We start from the raw sequence: 21809 nt of genomic DNA, 5'->3' as shown, positions 1-21809 counted from the left end.
CCTATGGGATGCAGCAAAAGCAGTTCTAAGAGGGAAGTTTATAGCAATACAAGCTTACCTCGGGAAATACGAAAAATCTCAAACAAGCTAACCTTACAACTAAGGCAACTAGAGAAAGAAGAACAAACATAACCTGAAGTTAGTAGAAGGAAAGAAATCATAAAGATCAGAGCAGAAATAAATGAAATAGAGACTAAGAAAATGATAGCAAAGATCAATTAAAATAAAACTGGTTCTTTGAAAAGAAAAATGAAATTGATAAACCTTTAGCCAGACTCATCAAGAAAAAAAGGGAGAGCACTCAAATCAATAAAATTAGAAATGAAGGGCTTCCCTGGTGGCGCAGTGGTTGAGAGTCCTCCTGCCAATGCAGGGGACACAGGTTTGTGCCCTGGTCTGGGAAGATCCCACATGCCATGGAGCGGCTGGGCCCGTGAGCCATGGCCGCTGAGCCTGCATGTCCGGAGCCTGTGCTCTGTGAAGGGAGAGGCCACAGCAGTGAGAGGTCCGAGTACCGCAAAAAAAAAAAAAAAAAAAAAAAAAAAAAAGAAATGAAAATGAAGAGGTCACAACTGACACCACAGAAATACAAAGGATCATAAGACACTACTACAAGCAGCTGTATGCCAGTAAAATGGACAACTTGGAAGAAACAGACAAATTGTTAGAAAGGTACAATCTCTCAAGACTGAACTAGGAAGAAATAGAAAATATGAACAGACCAATCACAAGCACTGAAACTGAAACTGTGATTAAAAAACTCCCAACAAACAGAAATCCAAAACCGGATGGTTTCACAGGCGAATTCTATCAAACATTTAGAGAGGAGCTAACACCTATCCTTCTGAAACTGTTCCAAAAAATTGCAGAGGAAGGAAAGCTCCCAAACTCATCCTGTGAGGCCACCATCACTCCAGTACCAAAATCAGACAAAGATACCAGAAAAAAAGAAAATTACAGGCCAATATCACTGATGAACACAGACGCAAAAATCCTCAACAAAATGCAAGCTATCTGAATCCAACAATACATTAAAAGGATCATACACCATGATCAAGTGGGATTTATCCCAGGGATGCAAGGATTTTTCAATATCTGCAAATCAATCAATGTGATACACCACATCAACAAATTGAAGACTAAAAATCATATTATCATCTCAATAGATGCAGAAAAAGCCTTTGATAAAATTCAGCACCCATTTATGTTAAAAACTCTCCAGAAAGTGGGAATAGAGGGAACATACCTCAACATAATAAAGGCCATATACAACAAATCTACAGCTAACATCATACTCAATGTTGAAAAGCTGAAAGCATTTCCTCTAAGATCAGGAATAAGACATCGATGTCCACCCTTGCCACTTCCATTCAACATAGTTTTGGAAGTCCTAGCTATGTCAATCAGAGAAGAAAAAGAAATAAAAGGAACCCAAAATGGAAAAGAAGAAGTTAAACTGTCACTGTTTGCAGATGACATGATACTATATATAGAAAATCCTAAAGATGCTACCAGAAAACTACTAGAGCTCATCAATGAATTCGGTAAAGTTGCAGGTTACAAAATTAATACACAGAAATCTGTTGCATTTCTATATACTAACAATGAAAGATCAGAAAGAGAAATTCAAGAAACAATCCCATTTACCATTACATCCAAAAGAATAAAATACCTAGGAATAAACCTACATAAGGAGACAAAAGATCTGTACTCTGAAAACTATAAGACTCTGATGAAAGAAATCTAAGACAACATAAACAGATGGAATGACATACCATGTTCTTGGATTAGAAGAATCAATATTGTCAAAATGACTATACTACCCAAGGAGGTCTACAGATTCAATGCAATCCCTATCAAATTACCAATGGCATTTTTCACAGAACTGGAACAAAGAATCTAAGACTTTGTATGGAGACATGAAAGATCCCAAAGAGCCAAAGCAATCTTGAGAAAGGAAAACAGAGCTGGAGGAGTCAGGCTCCCTGACTTTAGACTACTACAAAGCCATAGTCATCAGAACAGTACGGTACTGGTCAAAAATAGAAATATACATCAATGGAACAGGATAGAAAGCCCAGAAATAAACCCATGCACCCATGGTCAATTAATCTACAACAGGGACTTCTCTGGTGGTGCAGTGGTTAAGAATCCACCTGCCAATGCAGGGGACACAGGTTCGAGCCCTGGTATGGGAGGATCCCACATGCTGCAGAGCAACTAAGCCTGTGTGCCATAACTACTGATCCTGCGCTCTAGAGCCCGCAAGCCACAGCTACAGAGCCAGAGTGCCACAAGTACTGAAGCCTGCATGCCTAAAGTCTGTGCTCCACAATAAAGAGAAGCCACCGCAGTGAGAAGCCCGTGCTCTGCAACGAAGAGTGGTCCCCACTCGCCACAACTAGAGAAAGCCTGTACGCAGCAACGAAGACCCAATGCAGCCAAAAAATAAAAATAAATAAATAAATTAAATTAAATTAAAATTAAAAAAAATTAATCTACAACAAAGGAGGCAAGACTATACAATGGGGGAAAGACAGTCCCTTCAATAAATGGTGCTGGGAAAACTGGACGACTACATGTAAAAAAATGAATTAGAACATTCTTTAACACCATACACAAAAATAAGCTCAAAATGGATTAAAGACCTAAATGTGAGACCGGACACTGTAAAACTCTTAGAGGAAAACATAGGCAAAATACTCCCTGACATATATCGCAGCAATATCTTTTTCAATCCATCTCCCAGAGTAATGGAAATAAAAACAAAAATAAACAAATGGGACCTAATTAAACTCAAAAGCTTTTGCACAACAAAGGAAACCATAAGCAAAATGAAAAGACAACCCACAGATTGGGAGAAAATATTTGCAAATGATGTGACTGACAAGGGATTAGTCTCCAAAATTTACAAACAGCACATGTGGCTTAATATCATGAAAACAAACAACCCAATGAAAAAATGGGTAGAAGACCTAAATAGACATTTCTCTAAAGAAGACATACAGATGGCCAAGAGCACATGAAAAGATGTTAAACATCGCTAATTATTAGAGAAATGCAAATCAAAACTACAATGAGATATCACATCACACCAGTCAAAATGGCTATCATCAAAAAACTCCACAAACAATAAATGCTGGAGAGGCTGTGGAGAGAAGGGAATCCTCCTAACACTTTTGGTGGGAATGTAAATTGGTATACCACTATGGAGAGCAGTATGGAGTTTCCTTTAAAAACTAAAAATAGAACTACTATATGACCCAGCAATCCCACTACTGGGCATATACCCTGAGAAAACCATAATTCAAAAGGACACATGTACCTCAATATTCACTGCAGCACTGTTTACAAAAGCTAAGACATGGAAGCAACGTAAGTGTCCATCGACACAGGAATGGATAAAGATGTAGTATATATATATATATATATATATATATATATATATATATATATATATATATATATATATACAAAATGGAATATTACTCAGCCATTAAAAAGAATGAAATAATGCCATTTACAGAGACATGGATGCACCTAGAGATTGTCATACTGAGTGAAGTAAGTCAGACAGAGAAAGAGAAATATCATATGATATCACCTATATGTGGAATCTAAAAAGAAATGATATGGGACTTCCCTGGTGGCACAGTGGTTAAGAATCTGCCTGTCAATGCAGGGGACACGGGTTCCAGCCCTGGCCTGGGAAGATCTCACATGCTGCGGAGCAACTAAGCCTGTGTGCCACAACTACTTACCCTGCGCTCTAGAGCCCATGAGCCACAATTACTGAGCTCATGTGCCACAACTGCTGAAGCCCAGGCGCCTAGAGCCTGTGATCCGCAGCAAGAGAAGCTACCGCAGTGAGAATCCCATGCACTGCAACAAAGAGGAGCCCCCGCTCGCCACAACTAGGGAAAAGCCCGTGCGCAGCAACGAAGACGCAACACAGCCAAAAATAAATAAATAAATAAATTTGAAAAGAAATGATACAAATGAACTTATTTACAAAACAGAAACAGACTCACAGACTTAGAGAATTAAATTATGGTTACCGGGGTGATGTGTCAGGGGAAGGGATAGTTAGGGAGTTTGGGATTGACATGTACACACTGCTATATTTTAAATGGACAATCAACAGGCACTATTATGTAACAACCTGAATGGGAAAAGAGTTTGAAAAAGAATAGATACATGTAAATGTATAACTGAATCACTTTGCTGTACACCTGAAACTATCACAACATTGTTAATCAACTATACTCCAATATAAAATAAAGTTTAAAAAAAAACTGAAAATAAAAGAATGAAATAGCTTACAGATACCTAGAACCATTCTAGATATATTAACTCACTCATTTCTAAATGTGCTTCTATCATCACTACTTTTGCCATTTCTTTGTGCCACTATGTTGATTATGTGATTTTTTTTTCCCCCCACCCCATGGGGCTTGTAGGATCTTAGTTCCCCAACCAGGGATTGAACCTGGGCCCTCGGCAGTGAAAGCACAGAATCCTAAACACTGGACCGCCAGGGAATTCCTGACCTTTTTCTTTAAATTGATTCACTTTAACTTAAGTATTTGCTAATCCTCACCCTAAGGAGTAGTAGCTGTGAATTCATGGGTTTAATGGCCAAGTTAAAATAAACATATGATTATAATTATACAAAGTTCACCTAGGTACCCTCTAACATCTTCTCCTACACTTCGCTTTGGGGAACACTGCATGAAATCATTGGTTATCAAGACAGCCAGGCAAAAGGGTGGAAAACCACTGGAAAAAACCCCAAAACCCCACAAACAAAAAAGGAAAACCACTGGAAATTACCCGGGTTTGTGTTGTTACTTAGCAGGACTGGAATTAGAACTTTGGTCTTAGACTAATTCATTCACAGAACAACTGTTTGAGGGTCTGCTATCTTTCAGGGCCTGCTTTGGCCCTGGGGCTAAAACGGTGCACAAAACATGCATGATGCCTGCCTCTATGTGTCCAATATCCTCATGATCAGAGATCCAAACCCAAAATATCAAATACGTAAATGCAAGTGGTAAAAACTTTTATAAAATTAAGCTTAGGTCATTTTGTTACTTCTGATTAGCTTCATGTATATTTATGGTTGGTTGTAAATATATGACTTACCATGTTCTCCTAAATAAATGTACTCAGTCCCAAGTGCCCTGGGAGAAGCCTTATTAGTGGTACAGGACAAACTTCTACGTTTAGTTATTCCCAGGAGCATCTAGGATATAACAAGAATATACTTTCTACTAGAATATAACAACTTCCCTACCTTTCATTAACAACTTAATTCTTTTCAGTGCCTGTAATGTATATCTCCCGGAGTCTTCACACCATTTAAAGAAGCCAGCAAACATGCTGAGAAGAAACGGCTGAGAGGCACTTTTACAACTTCACAGGGAGCTTTGATAATGCATTTTTAAAATGTAGGCAGTAATTAGATGAATTACTGCCTACATTTTAAAAATGCATTATTATCTACAGATACTCTCATATACATGTGAAAGGATGGATGGAAAAGACAGCAATTAGATGCTGTAAAAGCAAGAAACTGGCAACAAAACAAATGTCCCTCCAGTAATTTGTGGTATATATATCCATGCAGTGGAATACTACATTGTTGTTAAAAAAGAATGAAATAGCTTACAGATATCTCATTAAGTGGGAAAAGGGAAGGTGCAGGACAGTCTGTCTAGCATGCACTTTCAGGTGGAAAAAAAAAGGATACACATATAAGATCGTTTATGCATTGCCTATCTCTGGAAAGACATGGGAGAAACTGGTAATACAGGATGTCTTTAGCGAGGGAAGTAGCTGGTAGGGACAGGAGTGTGAAGACTTGTCACTGTAGTGAGATGTCTTAAGAGCACACTCTGGGTTTAATCCCACTCTTCCCTGGGCCACTTTCCTCAACTGTAAACTAGGAATGATCATGATAGTATCTACCTCATAGGGCTGTTGTGAGGATAAATGAGTTAACAATAAGCAAAGCTTTAGAACAGTGCCAAGGCCTATAGCAGTGGAAGGATTTGCTACCATGGCTCTTGAGTGCCCTTTGGACTTCGTGCAGTAGGTAAGTATTAGCCATTAAAATAATAAAACCAATTTCTAGAAGAGAGGACTAATTTCAGGGTAAAAAATCTACCAAAGGACGTAAACACTGTGTGTGTGTATAGATCTCTGTGTGCATGCACATGTGCACTAGGAATCCCCAGCACTTCTGCTTCTTCATGTTGTAGGGTGACGTGTGGGTGTGTTTGAGGGTGTGCGCTGAGCCTGACTGGAGAGACACCTGCATCCTGACACCTCCCATAGCAGTCTTCAGTACTACTGTCCCACCCAGAACCTACCTTACTTCCTGATTCGGAATGACAAAGGAGAGGAGATTAAACACACCTCTGGGGCAGACTTTTCATCTCATTCATTCATTCCGCAGGTATTTATTACGGACCCACTCTGCATCAGATCCAACAGAAAGCAAGGCAAGCAAGGTATAGAGAGAAACCACAGGATTTCATGACTTCATTCTTCAAAACCAAATGTTCAAAGTCCCTTCAAGTAGGACCTCATGTGATGTGGTAACCCCAGGAAACAGAGAGTGGAGCTGAAAGACAATAGAAATTTTGAAGTCCAGAGCTAGGATCTGCATCCTAGCTCTGGCCATTTATTATCCGAGTGATCTTGAGCAAGTCGTCTCCCATTTCTGAGCTTTTGTTTCCTGAAGATTCTGGAGAAGACACAAGCACAATTACAAATGGAAGATCCTTTATTTATTGCTCAATTTCTTGCCAGGCAAGCAACAGGATGTATTGGTGTTTTGGCCAATGAACTGCTTTTATAGAGAATTCAATGCCACGTCTGACAGAGGGCTTTCTGCTTTCCACAGAGGTGGTCTGCTTCTTCCCCCCAAATGCTCCATCGGCTGAAGCAACACTGAGACACACTTCTCTGGCTGCAGCCTTTCCCACACTCAAGGAGGGCGTTTAGAGCTCTGCTTCTTAGCACTTGCTGCTCTGGGGGTGGGAGGGGCTGACCCTTGTCGGGAAAGCTGAACACAGACGGACGGATGAAGGTGTGACTGAGTGAAAAAAGTCCCACCGCAGGACCTTCAAGTTTTTACTGAGCACTCTTGACCTGCTTCACCAACAGACTACAAATAGAGCAAGGATACAGCTGACCTCTGGTCCTGGTGGATTCAGACCCCAAAACACCCCGTCTTTCTCCACTTCTTTTATCTGCTCTTCTCCTTAGGGTTGGCCCCAGAAGCTAAAACCACAGTCACGATAGCTTTGGGAAGAGAAAACCTAGTCTCCAACCTTCAGGTGGAAAATGCAGGGGAAAGGTTCTGATTGGCCCAGCTGGGGCCCCAGGCCTGAGTCTAATCGTGGTTGCAAGTGGGATAGGTCATCTGCCCCACTGCTGCGGCCAGAGCCCTGAACTGAAGGGCAGGGTCAGCAGGGACAGCAGCTGTCTCAATGCTCTAAGCTGTGCAGGCATTAAGGGCCACAGGAACAGCACAAGATGCAACCCTTGTGCTCTTGGACCTATTACAACTGAGTCAGGGACAACATCGATACTTATTTAAAGAAACGTCCAAGGGCTTCCCTGGTGGCGCAGTGGTTGAGAGTCCACCTGCCGATGCAGGAGACACGTGTTCGTGCCCTGGTCCGGGAAGATCCCACATGCTGCAGAGCGGCTGGGCTCGTGAGCCATGGCCGCTGAGCCTGCGCGTCCGGAGCCTGTGCTCTGCAATGGGAGAGGCCACAAGGGTGAGAGGCCCTTGTACCACAAAAAAAAAAAAAAAAAAAAGGAAACGCCCAAGCCAACCCTCAGCACGTGCGATGAATTTCCACAGAAGGTGAGAGAGTGCATCCAACACTCGTGTGTTCAGAGAGGTGAAGCCCCAGGTTGGTGGTGAGGAATTGGACTGGATAGTTAGAGGGAGGCCTGGCTGTCCAAAGACCTGGAAGCCACGTGGGGAATAACGGTGGATTCTATACCACTCCAGGTTCCTTCTACATAAGGAATAATACACAAGGAACAGCCACGTAAGGAATGTAGTGAGGAGTTGGGGGAAAGCCCCTGAAGCCTAGAAGGGGGCTCTACTCCCTCCTGACCCCTCCCCCAATGGTCCTCAGTGGCCTGGAGGGGTCATGTCTATTAGTGTCCCCTGCCTGACTCTCCGGTAGGATGTGGAGTGATACCACTTTGCCTCTGCCTGGTCTTCATTCATATTAAACCAGCTGGTCCCTCAAACTGCACTATGCATAAGACTTACAGTGGGAACGCGGATGAAAGCTGGTCTCTGAGCCATCCTGGTCTGGGGAAGGGTCCAGGAGTCTGTATTTTTAACAAGCTGCCCCAAGTGATTCCGATGTGGCCGGCAGTGCAACAGATTATAGTGGGTTGGCCCCAAAGTTCGTTTGGGTTTTTCTGTAACATCTTACGGAAAAACCCGAATGAACTTTTGGGCCAAGCCAACACTTGGAGGACAACTGCACGGGCTAACTTCAGAGGAAGGAAGGAGGAAGAGATTCTGCTACTTGTTTGTTAACGGCTGACTTCAGATGTCTGCAACAGCCCCAGCTGAGCAGTGATTTTCACTTAATGAGCAAATGAGAAGAGGAAAGAAAAAATCATCCCCTGGACTGGGGATGGGTAGGGAGGGAATGATTGGGAAGCAGAGAGTCAAAATCAGGGAAACACAGATGAAGTGAGGGGGTGGAGGAGAAAAAGAGAGCGAGGACGTTCGTTCATAAAGGCCACTTTATTGATGGAGATAAAACTGAAAGGAGTTCTCCACAGCCCTCCCTCACTCGTTTCAGTGGCTTCACTGGGCATCTGAGGCCAGCGTGGGCAGGCCTGTTACTGGCACAGGATGGGCAGCTCAGCCGGCCCCACGCTGCCTGCTCCATGTCAGGCGGCCACATAAAAACACATCACAGCTCGTGAAGATTCGTGGGTGCACCTCAGAATCCCCCAAACAGTTCCCGTGCACTTTTTTTTTTTTTTTTTTTTTTACTATTGTACAAAATATGTTAAGTAGGAAAGGTCAGCTGTGCTGTGACATCTGCAGGACGTCCTTTGAGGATTACCGTCCCCCAAACATTACTTCTTATTGCAGTGAAACCTCTAGAAGGTAGAGCTGTACAAAAAAAAAAAAAAAAAATCTAAACAATTTTATTTTAAGAAGAGCAGCAACTTAACACTGCTTTAGTTCATTTAAATTTTCTTTCTCAAAAATACATTCCTAAATATACAAACTATACAATCTTGTCATTGTAATGCTGGTTTTTTGTGGGGTTTTTTGTTTTTGTTTTTTTAATAATAGAACCCAAACTAAAAAAATCTGTTTGTCTTCAAACCGACAAGAGTGCTAGAGGACTCATGACTCAGTACCTTCATATAACACCACATAAATAAATTTAGCCACAGTCTAGGTTCACAGCCTGGTCAGTGGAACAAAGGAAATACTTTTCTGGCGATTAGACGTCGTCCGCAGAGAGGGTCGGGATATTCAACCGAGGCCGGGTAAAAAATGCCATCTTCTCCCTGTAAAAGAGGCCATCCCTTTAAAGCAGCGTTTTTCAACCTCACTTTATAGGTATAATGGGCAGGATAATTCTTTGTGGTGAGGCTGTCCTGTGCATGTAAGGTATTTAGCAGCATCCCTGGCCTCCACCCACTAGATGCCAGCTGCAAGTTCTCCCACCCCTCCTTCCAGTTCTGACAATCAAAAATGTCCCTAGAGACTTCCCTGGTGGCACAGTGGTTAAGAATCCGCCTGCCAATGCAGGGGACACGGGTTCGATCCCTGGTCCAGGAAGATCCCACATGCCGCGGAGCAACTAAGCCCGTGTGCCACAACTACTGAGCTCACGTGCCACAACTACTGAGCAAGCCCGCATGCTCTAGGGCCCGTGCTCCAAGAGAAGCCATCGCAATGATGAAGCCCATGCACTGCAACGAAGAGCCGCCCCCCGCTCGCCGCAACTAGAGAAAAGCCCGCGCACAGCAACAAAGACCCAACACAGCCAACGACAACAACAAAAAAGTCCCTAGACATTGCCAAACATCCCCCAGGGGCCCAAATCATCCCTGATTGAGAACCACTGCTGTAGGGGACATTAGCTGGCCCAGCCACCTTCAGTTCCAATCAGAGGCCTCCAGAGTCTAAAAGGGCCCTTGGGCCACTTCCACTGTTGGTTTGTTTTAGATTTCCAATTGGTTAGAAATGAAGGGATGTCCAAATGTGGTTAGACAAATGACGGTATATTTTACACGTTTATATTCCACAAAGGAACGTGTTTTAGCACATACACAACCATGAGTATCTTTTCTGAGAGGACAACACAAGTCTAAATGCAAAGCCCTCTGTGAATGGGAGGCCCAGGCCAAATGGCGTGTGGCGCCTTCCCGTGACACGCCTGGGTCCAGGGCACCAAGAAGGCATCTCCCCAAGATCCCGGCAGGCAGCAGGCAGAGCTAGGGAGGCCCCGCAAGCATCTATCACTCCCAGGCTTATTTATCATTCAGCCAGTCCTCCGCAATTACTGGGGATGGAAACGCTAAGAGGAAAGGGTGGAGCAGGTGGCTCATTCATTAAACAAGAGGATCTAACACATTAGCCCGAGTTGTGTGGAGACTGACCAAGACAGCTGAGGGAAAGCACCGCAGGGCTCACAGACTGCCGGGGACGGCTCGGCAGAGGGTGAACATCTGCTACAGAGAGAGCTGGGGCTCCGCTAGGGAAGGGAGCGTGGGATGGGGAGCAGCAAGGCAGAGAAAAGAAGACCGAGGCTGGGCGGGCAGGGTGGGAAAGGAAAGCCGGCTGGCCGGGCGCCCACTTGCTGACCTGAAAGACTGCACTTCTGGGGGCTCCTTACAGCTCTGGCCTCGAAGCCTGTGCACATCCTTGGCGGCCGACCTCATCATCTTGTCTGTCCGAAGCTCACCCTTGTGCTCTGCTCGGTCCATCTGGAGGGCAAAGTGAGGTAGTAGAGAGTCCTTAGGGTCTCTAGAAATGGGTCAGCCACGGGGAACTTTCTAGCACTAATAAGTAGTCTGCTGCAGTTAAAAGGTTTGAGGGTCACAGAATAGGCACCCTGATGCTTCCTGTTCCACCATAGGATCCTCTTTATCCCGAACAATGAGGGGAAGTGATCCCATCATCTGTCAGACGGGACAGGTTTTTGGGGCCAGGAACTGAATACCTGTGGGGACCTGTCAGAAGTAAGGAGACAGGGGCTACCAGGTGAAATGTGTGCTGCCTCTCTAATTCTCAGGGCCACCTAAGAAGGTTAATTTTTAAATTACCTCTGTATTACAGATGAGGAGACTAAGGCTCAGGAATGTTAAGAAATTTCTTTAACGTCAAACCAGTGAGGAATGGTGGAAACCCAATTCTAAGTCATGCAATTGTGCTCAAGGGCTTTATGAATGTTACACTCTTCCCTCCTGATACAAACCTATGGAAGCACTTTTGAGAACAAACCAGAGAGCCCTAAAATATCTATGTTCCATATACTTGAAAACATTGCAGGGCTTCCCTGGTGGCACAGTGGTTGAGAGCCCGCCTGCCAATGCAGGGGACGCAGGTTCGTGCCCCGGTCCGGGAAGATCCCACGTGCCACGGAGCGGCTGGGCCCGTGAGCCATGGCTGCTGAGCCTGCGCGTCCGGAGCCTGTGCTCCGCAACGGGAGTGGCCACAACAGTGAGAGGCCCGTGTACCGCAAACGAAAACAAAAAACAAACAAAAACAAAAAAACCCACAACTGCATAAAGACAGAATTTTGGTCAATGAAGCTACCATTTAAATGGCTTTTTAATAGAAGCTCATCATCAGATAGTCACAGATTTTTTTTTTTTTTTTTTTTTGTATTTAAAAGGTCAGGTTTTCTTAGTTGGTGCTTTCTTAAGGTAGGGCACATATGCACTTGTTTTCTTACCTCTTTTTGCCTTGGCTACTAGGAAGCTCCAAGATAAATATAACAGACAACTACCATTAGATTAGGGATATATTTATTGCTTTCTCTTCCTTAAAACTTTCTCTAATTTTCTATTTTCTCTTAATGCTATTATTATAACTCTATTATAAGTACATTAGTGTATAAGTAATAAATAAGAAAGAAACATTTCTGGAACTTCTGAATTACCAGAGTCAATTTGAAGCTCCCACATTAGTCCAGACCTAAGAAGCCCAGTACCAACTTCCTGCTCTAAGTTACTGTCACCTGCACTGAGAGCTGGAATTTTAGCTAATGGCCCTCCCAACAGTGCAGGCAGGCACCCTCTGTAAGGTGCTCTTGCACTGCTTGGCTGTGTACAGAGAAAACTAGCAAAAGTCCATCATTTCTGCCGTGGACCGCAATCCTGGCAGGTATTATAGAAACGGAGTCGAAGGTCGCCTCTGTGTGTTGGTCCTATGGTATTTATTTCTTCACCATAGTCCAGGATCTCAAGAGCCCACTGGTGCCAAAGTCAAATTTTTACCCATCCAACTGTTTAAAATGAAGCTCAAATAAGAAGATTTTTTAGCTGTTTAGAACCTGTCTGTTTTGCATACCCCCTAAAGCTGCACCCAACACCTGCTAGTCATAGATAAGATAAACCCCAGGGCTATAAGAGACCCCAAACTGCTGCTGTTTTGGTATTCTCCAACCCAGAGACTCCTCATGGTGCTCTGAATGACATCATCTAGATGCCTAGGCCCCCTTTCCAACCCCCTTTCCCCTGTCCTCCTCCTCTCTAGGTAGTGGTCCCAGAACAGCTGCCTTTGGGGTGGGGGCACTGTCATGCAGTGAGGGACTTCCCCCAGATGCAAAGTTGTGAAAGCAGCAGCCACTCAAATTAAACTCATTGTGTGCTCTGGCCATTTTGTGGTTATATCTTCTTCCTTGAGCAACTGCTCAAATCCCTCAAACGCACTACACTAGGGCAGGGACGCGAGCAGGCTTGTATTCCCAGGCATCTCTCTCAGGACAAAGTCCTGCCAGGAGGCACTCCTTTCCCATTTGGAAACACATGCTCTGCGGGACCGCATGGGCAGGCACTGGGGCAGGTCAGCGTTCTGTATTTACTCTGTTCAAGGGTGTGCCCCAGTGTAGATTAGGTACCCAACATGTTTGATGAAGGACCACGTGGAGGAATAAACGTGTGAACAATTAGGGCTTGCACACATAAAGGTGGGAAGGCAGCAAAAGGACCTGGCAGCCAGGGAAAGAGTTAATAAAGTTTGCCGTGCAGAGGTACTCCTGGATCTCTTTGCTGATGTGCGTGAGGGAACCTGGGAACAATCCGAGTGCGTCACAGGGCTGCAGGACCCGTTCGAAGGTCCGGCCGGCCTCCCTTGCAGCAGCGCGCCCTCTGCACGGGCGGAGCGCCACTCACCCGCTTCTCCAACATCCTCAGCAGCAGGCGGAAGCGCTCGTCCTCCCGCAACCACGGTGGAAGCTCTTTCTCCCCATGGCTCTTGGCCTGTTCCAGCTGCTCCTTGAGCTCCTTCAGCACCGAGATCTCCTGAGTCAGCTGGCTGTGCCAGGTCCTGGTCGCCTGCAGGTCCAACTCGAGGTCCAGCGAGGTGCGTGGTAGGCGCTCGGCGCGCAGGGATTTGACAGACGAAGGCTACGGAGGTGGGCATGGTTATTGACCCGTTATTACAGGGCCGGGTCCAGTGAGCCCACACGACCCCCTGGTCTGAACCTCAGACACCCTCCCTCCTTCGTTCATCCGCGGGCTTCCGCTCCTTCAAAAATGGGGCTCGCCCTCCCCCTGGAGCCCGTCTGGATGTTTTCCATGTCTACTGCTCGTATTATTGAGCACTTTTATGTCCCAGGCACGGTGCTAGGCGCTTTACTTCCGTTACCTCAGTTCATTTTCACAACCCTGTGAGGTCCTGACCGTTATCATCTGCACAGATGAGGAGGTTAAATCACATAGATTATAAGCAGTAAAGCCGAGATTCCACCCCAGGAGCCGGCTCTAGAATGTACCCACTCACTCCCTACACGGTGCTGCTTTCTCTACTCACAGTGTCCTCAACGTTTACCCCCTCCTTTACTGGATTCTTGTCACCATCCTGCTCTAAAGCTGTTTCCTCAATGCAGGTCTGTTTCCCATGCATTGACTTTGTGGTCCTGTAATGGACATCTATTGTTTCTGCCTGTCCAGCTTCCACTTCTCTAGTCTTATAGTAATAGCATCCTCATCTTCCCTTGGGGATCCACTCATCTGCCATAGCCAATCCATCTGTTTCACATGGGGGGCTTCAGGGATAGGAATGTGACCTGAACTTGGCCAATCAGAATCTCAGTGATTGCTTCAGGGGTGAGCATGTTATCCAAGCCCAAGCAGTACCACTCAATTCTGGCACTTTTGCTGAACTACTGGGAAAAAAGGCAATGTCTTTACACAGAGGCCACTGAGCCAGCAACATATAAACCTAGAACTGATCATGGTCATCTTCACCAGCATATGAGGTAGCCCTGTTTAAGAATTAAGCCATCTGGAGAGAGCAGTGCCATGAGAGGGGGACTGAAGCTTGATGACAATGGTTCAGCTCCTGGATCAATCCATGCCTGAAGTCAGTCCAGAATCCTAGAGTTTTCCATTAAATGAGCCTATACATTCCCTTTTTCACTTTCAAGCTATATTTGAGTTGAGTTCTTCAGTTATCTGTATGTAAAAGATCTTGATTAACTATAATCATTAACTCTCCTCCTATCAGAAAACACTAATCATTAAAAAAGAATAAATGACTGTGGGAGATGGAGTTCTAAGATGGCTCCCAAGATTCCTACCTCCTAACATACAAGCTCTGTGTAATCCCCTCCTCTTCAGTGTGAGTGGGACCTGTGAATATGATGGGCTATCACTCCTATGATTAGGTAACTGCAGGGAGTGAGTTGTAAGATGTGCAGGGGGAACAGGCGGGAGCTTCTGCAGCTGCAGCATCATTTCTCCAGGAGTGGATCCCGGAACACCTGCTCCAGAATCCTCCGAGGAGCTTATTAAAATGTGGTTTCCAAGGCCCCACCCCAGCTGCCTGGATGAGACAGACTGGGAGTGTGGCCTCAGAATCTGCATCATCAACAAGCTCCCAAGGAGACTTGGTGCTCCAGGGACTGCAGCACCAGCCAGCCACAGCAGATGGGGTGGGGCTGGGGTGGGACATCCCTGTCACTTAAGGCCATGTCCACGTCATTCTCTGGTAGCCAGCACTCTCTCCTTTCCGGGTGCACCTCTTCTGCACTGCCTTCTTTCTCCTCCTCTCTCTAGTTCTTTCTGGAGACTTGGGGGCGGGGCAGGGTGGGCACAGGCACGGGACCACTCTCCACGCTGGCTGTCAGCAGCAGGCGCGCGGGAGATGCAGAGCAGCCGCCCCTGCGTGGGGCTGTCAGCACGCTCTCCTTTCTCTGCACTTTCTCTTTCTCTTTGCTCTCTCTGCTCCTCTTTCTGACATTCTGGCTCCTGGGTTTCTTCTAGTTCTGCAAGCTCGCCAGAACTGCTGTCGAGCCTGTCTTGAAAGGCCAAAGTGGGGAGAGCCACACTGCACCTCCTGCAGCCCTGACTGGTTGGTGAAAGTCCCTGTTGGGAGTTGGGCCATTGTCTAAGACGGCCCCATCCTGACCCCTCAGCCAAGTCTCCATTAAGGAAAGGCCAGAGTGTTCTGCAGGGACAGCCTGCGGCCTCTTCCCTGTGCGTTTCCAGCTGGACTGAGAGAAGCCCATGGGGGGTGGGGTGGGGGGGCACCCGGCTTCTCCGCCAGCAGGGAGGCTGTCAGGACCTGTAACTGCCCAGTCAGCTAGACAACACACACACTGAACAGAGTCCTGCCTGAGGCAGGCTCCCATCAGTGGTTGTGACGTCTTGGGTTGATTAGTTCTTAGTGACTCTTATTTCTACCCAAGGAAACAAAGCCAAGTATGCACACTCCTGATCTAACCCTATTGATCATAATAACGATGTTACATTGACCCTCTGGCACTTTCCCCAGTGCCTACCCAGGCCTTACAGTTCATCAACTTCCATTTGCAAATATCCCCATGCTTGTGAGAGCGACTTTCTTCCAACCAGTGGCTGAGGAGAAACGGTCAGACGTCAGGGGATGTGTGTGCCGGACACATGGCTCGATGGCTCGGGGGAACGAGGGAGGAGAAGGTGATCATCTTACCCGCTTCATCCTGACGCTTCGCCGCTCCAAGGAATTTCGAACAAAAGGTGGCTTCCTGGACAGGGTGGAGCTGTCACTGTCGCTTCGGTTCAGCTGCCAGAGAAAAGGCATGGGAAGCTAATGAAGGTCTAAGTGCATGCGGAAAGCACACTGGGGCCTGGAGCATGGTGGGGTCCCCGCCCTTGGCCCAGTCCTTCCTCTCCTTGTTCCCTGGGGACTGGAGGAGGCAGGTGTCATTCAACCTTCCTTTTCTCTCTAGGTGAACATTCACTGAGTGTGCACCCAATGATGCACACCCCTATGTGCCAGCCATGCGATATCTCATGTACCCCTTCCAACAACCCATGGGGGAGGAGACAGAGGGTTAGGGGTTACCGAATTTGCTCAAGGTTGGAGAGCTGGTAGCAGCAGCACAGCGGGGTTGACACCCAACAGTGTGACTCCAGGATATACTGACCTCTTGACCTCCTACGCTAAGGCCTATTTGTATCAACTCTTCCCTGCTGCCCCGAGAGCCGCTTTCATGGCTCAAATGGAGCCCCTGTCAAAACTGACATATACATAAAAAAGCAGCCCACAGGCAAAGCCTTGGGGACCACATCCCTGGAGGAGATGGGCCAGAAACGCTCTGTGAGGGCTGTGCTGATCACAGCTCTCCCCTCCTCAGAATCCTTCAGTCATTTAGTGATGTGGACTCTCCCCAGAGGGCTCATGTTCCTCATGCATAGCCAGAGATCAGGGCTATGGTCAAGGCAGATGTTTTTCCACTGACAGTGTGTGTCCCCAGTGGGAGGACCAGAGAGGGAGGTGAGGATGGCAGCACATCCCAGGATGTGTGAGGCGGGGGCTTCTTTCTGGAGTCGTATTTCCAAGTCACTGGGATCGCCACAGGCTGATGCTGCAGAGTTTCTTTATTCTGGCAGCTGTCAGCTCACTGCTGCAGGTCTCTTCTGAGAAGCTGTCCACATCGTCATTTTTGTGGTTATTAATAATTATTAGTGATAATGATATTAACAGTCCTGCTACGTTGATGAAACAGCTACTACACTAGGCAGAGGCTCAACCAGAATGAGAAATAGGCAACAGTAACCATAACAGCCACATGGACGGAGCCCCTATGTGCCATGGGCTTTACTGACAGTTTCATTTAATCTTCAAACAATCCTAACTGAGGGAACTGAGGCCTGGGAGACATTAACACACTTTTATAAGTCACGCAGTAAGCATTTCATTCATGTTCAGTGAAATGTTCTGGTAAGCATCAGAACAAGAGTTCAAGGTCCCATCTGTTTGACTCCAAGCCCATGTCCTCTTCCGGCCCCCTGGATGCATGTAGGGCTCAGAGATGAAACGAATATACAGACAGAGGGGTGGACCATCTTGACTGGGGTGGATTCATACAAATAGATGGGCTGGATATCATATCAGAAGGGGATTTATCCTACATTGTTTCAATCCATAGGTGACACTCACAGAATACGTGTCATACCAACTAGAATATGTGTCAGGACAATTGATGCTTAAGTTGTAGCTGTTTTTGTTTGTTTGTTTGTTTTTAAATATTTATTTATTTATTTGGTTGCACCAGGTCTTAGCTGCAGCAGGCACGCTCCTTAGTTGCAGCACGTGGGCTCCTCAGTTGTGGCAGGTGGGCTCCCTAGTTGCAGCTCGCCAGCTCCTTTGTGGCAGCACGCATGTAGGATCTAGTTCCCTGATGAGGGATTGAACCCAGGTCCCCTGCATTGGGAGCGCAGAGTCTCATCCACTGCGCCACCAGGGAAATCCCGAGTCGTAGTTATTTATGTGTTAAAGACCATGTTATAAAAAAAGCGATGGGACTTCCCTGGTGGCGCAGTGGTTGAGAGTCCGCCTGCTGATGCAGGGGACATGGGTTTGTGCCCCGGTCTGGGATCCCACATGCCACGGAGCGGCTGGGCCCGTGAGCCATGGCCGCTGAGGCTGTGCGACCGGTGCCTGTGCTCCGCGACGGGAGAGGCCACAACAGTGAGAGGCCCGCGTACCACAAAAAAAAAAAAAAAAAAGCGATGAAAGCTACATTAAGTCCTTGAATTTAACTTTTTCTTAAAGATGTTGTAATGCATTTGATCCCAGACATGGTAGAGAATATCGTTGCCTTTTTGTTATTTCCATCTGATGGCTAGGGAAATTGAGGAGCAGAGAGGTGAAATAACTGGCAGTTAGATGGAGCTACAGGGAAATGAGAATCTTGGAAGGACTGTATCCTTCAGGTCAAATTGAGCCGACCAACACATGTGCCAGCACTGCTGGTAAATACGTAGGTGTTAAAGACACAGGGGTTGCAGAGAGCTGTGGGGAGTATAATATACCGTCTCCACCCCTCATGGATTTAAAGTCCAGTGGAGGTCCCAAGCCCAGGAAACTCACCAGGTGACACAGACCATGCTGAGGACCAAAGAAGGGAGACACCCAGCAGAGGGTCCTTGATGTGCAGATGTGTGGCACCAGGCCAGAAGGGATTGCTTGTATTCAGAACAAAGTGCCCTGACTTTCTGCATATATGAAATGGGATTAATACAACATGCCTTGCAGGGCTGTTTGTGACATTAGATGACACAGGAAAATAGGGATTTTTTTGGGGGGGAGGAGGTGCTAATCTAATTACCATCCTCTTACGACTCTTGGTGGGAGACGAAGCCCACTTTCCACGAATGAAGCAGAAAGTTACCAGAGTCTTCCTTTCCTGGCCTCCCTTGTAGCTAGAAGCAGGCACGGGGCTAGACTCTGATAATTAAGTGCAACTGCTCTGGTCTCTGAATCACAGCCTGGCTAGCTGGACCAATTCTCTGTCACTGTGCCTGTTGGATTTAACCAGGCCATTCTCATCTGCCCCATGAGCATCCGTGTTTCTTGGTTTCTCAGGGAGAAGCCCTTAGTGGTTGAGGAGTGGTGTCATCAGCAGCAGCCGGAGCTTCCCTGGCCTCCTGCAGAGGTAGGAGTGTGGCGGAGGAGTCAGTGCTGAACCCCAGAGGCAGTGGCACAGCCAGCTGGGACCACGTTCTACAGCAGCACTTGGGGTGTCCTCCCTTGACTGTCTTTGTGGTATGATTTTGGCTGTGGTTTGGCCCGCCTTGTTCCTGCCTGATTTCTGAGGTTGGTTCTACAGCTTTCTGATGTATCTGTGAACGACTCAATTTCCTTTCCAAACATTTCTTCCCCGCACACACTGCCCACAGCCTGTTTCTGTTGCTTGCTATGAAGAAGCCTGACCAGTACAGGACTTGGTACTGGGGAGTGGGGTGCTATAAATCACAGACCGGAAGACAGGGAGCTGGCTGTGTACTGGAGGTAGGATGGGGCACAGCACAGACACCACTATTCCCTGTTGGGAATTTGAGAATGCTCATTCTGTGGGTGAAAACCAGAGGGATACACTTGTTACCTGTTGTATCTCGAGAGACAGACTGCACGCCTATAGAATTTTAAGGGAAATGATAGGGAAAAAATTCAGGATGCTGTACCATTGGCTACTTCTTGTAGCCTTAAGTAAGAATCTACAAGAAACCGATAAGCTTGGGGTCAAGTGTAGTTAGAAAACAAAGAAGGAAAAATATACGGCTTTGCTAAGAAAGACCCTTCCTTTTCTTTTTTTTTTCATTTTTTTGGCCACACCCCCGTGGCATGTGGGATCTTAGTTCCCTGACCAGGGATTGAACCCATGCCTCCTGCATTGGAAGGCAGGGTCTTAACCACTGGACTGCCGGGGAAGTCCCAGAAAGGTTGTTTCTGCCTGTGGCAGGTGATCCATGCAGACTAGGAATTTTTTAATCTGCAGCCCTGCAGGGTTGGAAACTGGTTCCGATAATAAAATATGGGAAGGGCCCAGCATAGTGCTAGGTGCGCTAAAGATGCGTAATAAATGGGACTGGAGCTCTTTGTTATTCAAGGATGCTAATCCTGAAAAAGGCCACCTAAGGCGAATCCATTTACACAGGAGACCAGAATTTTATTGTAAATATTGGGGAAAAATGTTTTGAGTTTTTTGTTGGAAAAGAGAAACACTTTTTAGAAGTTACATTTCATATCTTCCATTTGACAAAATTACAACTGCATTCTAAATCCTGATGACAAAGGATGAATCAAACACTCATTTCCTTTGGTGTGATGTTTCCAACAAGTGACATTCTTCACTTTGTGTCTGATTTCCACTGCACGTTCATAAAGTCGGTAATTTTGCCAGAAACAGATTATCCATTATCCTAAGGGCTTTTCTAAGTCCTTCAAGTTATTCACATTTGAAACATGGATTGGATTTTCCTCTTCTTCAGCTGTGTGCTGGCTTAATTGCAGGATTCTTCACTTGTGATTCACGAATTCCCTCACGTTAAAATCACATTCGGTGACCACAGGAAACCCTGTACCTTTTGCAAGATACACAGCTACACTGCAGTTGCTCACATTGTCTTTTCAGATGCTTACAAGCTCAAATACTAGCTAGAGGCTTGACACAGATGGGAGAGGTTTTACGTTATTTCTGGGAAGTATTACAGGGAATGTTTTGGGGGGACTAATTTGAAAAGTAGCCAGTAAATTAGTGAAATTGTCATGTTATGAAAAAAAAATTACCTTCCCTACTCAAGCTTATAATTGGAGGCCTTGGATACCGAATATCAGATAATGAACCCCCCATATCCCCTTCCCCTCCCCAATAACAATAGGCAGGTGGGTGGCAGATTGATGAGGTGGGACAGGTTCCACGGGCCTTTTCTGCGACAACTTATTGGCACACTAGGCAGGAAGGTTCTGTTTATGCTTCTGGTTATTGCTCGTTGGTTCTTCATGGTAGGAGGTAAGGAAGGTAGGGGGTAAGGAAGGATGTCGACATGTCATTTGAGCGTCAGGAACAGGGTCTTGGTTCTGTAGCCCCAGCAAGCAGCATGACCCCTCAGACGGGGTAGACTAATTGGATAGCAAGGCAAAGGGATCAGGGGGCCAAGCCTACTGCACGGCTTCTGAATCCAGCGGGGCTTGCAAGAGCAGGTCGGCAAGTGAAATAGGTTAAACAGGGCCAGGTGGAGGCCACAGTGAACTTGAAAGCCCTGCCCCTCCACCCCTCCAAGGGCAGTAGCCCTCACTGCTCGGCTCCAGCCAGCTGTGTCTGTGACAGAATGTGTAGCCCGTGGGGCCAGACAGTCCCTTTTTTCCCCAAGATAAACTGGATTTTTATTTGAAACCTCTTCATTTTTTAAAATGTTTAATTATATTTCCTAAGTTTTCATTGTTAGCAAAAAGTTCGATTAAAAAAACCCCTAGGGGCTTCCCTGGTGGCGCAGTGGTTGAGAATCCGCCTGCCGATGCAGGAGACACGGGTTCGTGTCCTGGTCCGGGAAGATCCCACATGCCGCGGAGCAACTAAGCCCGTGAGCCATGGCCGCTGGGCCTGCGCGTCCGGAGCTTGTGCTCCGCAACGGGAGAGGCCACAACAGTGAGAGGCCTGCATACCGCAAAAACAAAAACAAAAACAAACAAACAAACAAAAAAACCCCTAGAGACACGGGTTCGTGCCCCGGTCCAGGAAGATCCCACATGCCGTGAAGCGGCTGGGCCCGTGAGCCATGGCCGCTGAGCCTGCGCG

The 21809-nt window shown here is 46.4% G+C and overlaps 1 protein-coding gene across 2 annotated transcripts in view; it reads right to left on the bottom strand.

The window, feature by feature from the left end:
• Window positions 1-8772: 8772 nt before the first annotated feature.
• WWC1 (WW and C2 domain containing 1) overlaps window positions 8773-21809 on the bottom strand; it is a 149628-nt gene continuing 136591 nt past the window's right edge. For both annotated transcript variants that reach the window (XM_059063072.2, XM_067032290.1), the window contains 4 exons: window positions 16196-16288; window positions 13414-13647; window positions 10880-11001; window positions 8773-9576 (listed from right to left, as the gene is read on the bottom strand). In XM_059063072.2, coding sequence (XP_058919055.1) covers window positions 9510-9576; window positions 10880-11001; window positions 13414-13647; window positions 16196-16288 — 516 coding nt within the window. In that variant the 3' untranslated portion in view covers window positions 8773-9509. The remainder of the gene's footprint in view (window positions 9577-10879; window positions 11002-13413; window positions 13648-16195; window positions 16289-21809) is intronic.

The sequence above is a fragment of the Kogia breviceps genome, chromosome 4 (assembly GCF_026419965.1).
Source record: "Kogia breviceps isolate mKogBre1 chromosome 4, mKogBre1 haplotype 1, whole genome shotgun sequence".
Taxonomy (NCBI): domain Eukaryota; kingdom Metazoa; phylum Chordata; class Mammalia; order Artiodactyla; family Physeteridae; genus Kogia; species Kogia breviceps.
The sequence above is the reverse complement of the archived record's forward strand: the minus strand, read 5'-3'. Positions and strand labels throughout refer to the sequence as shown.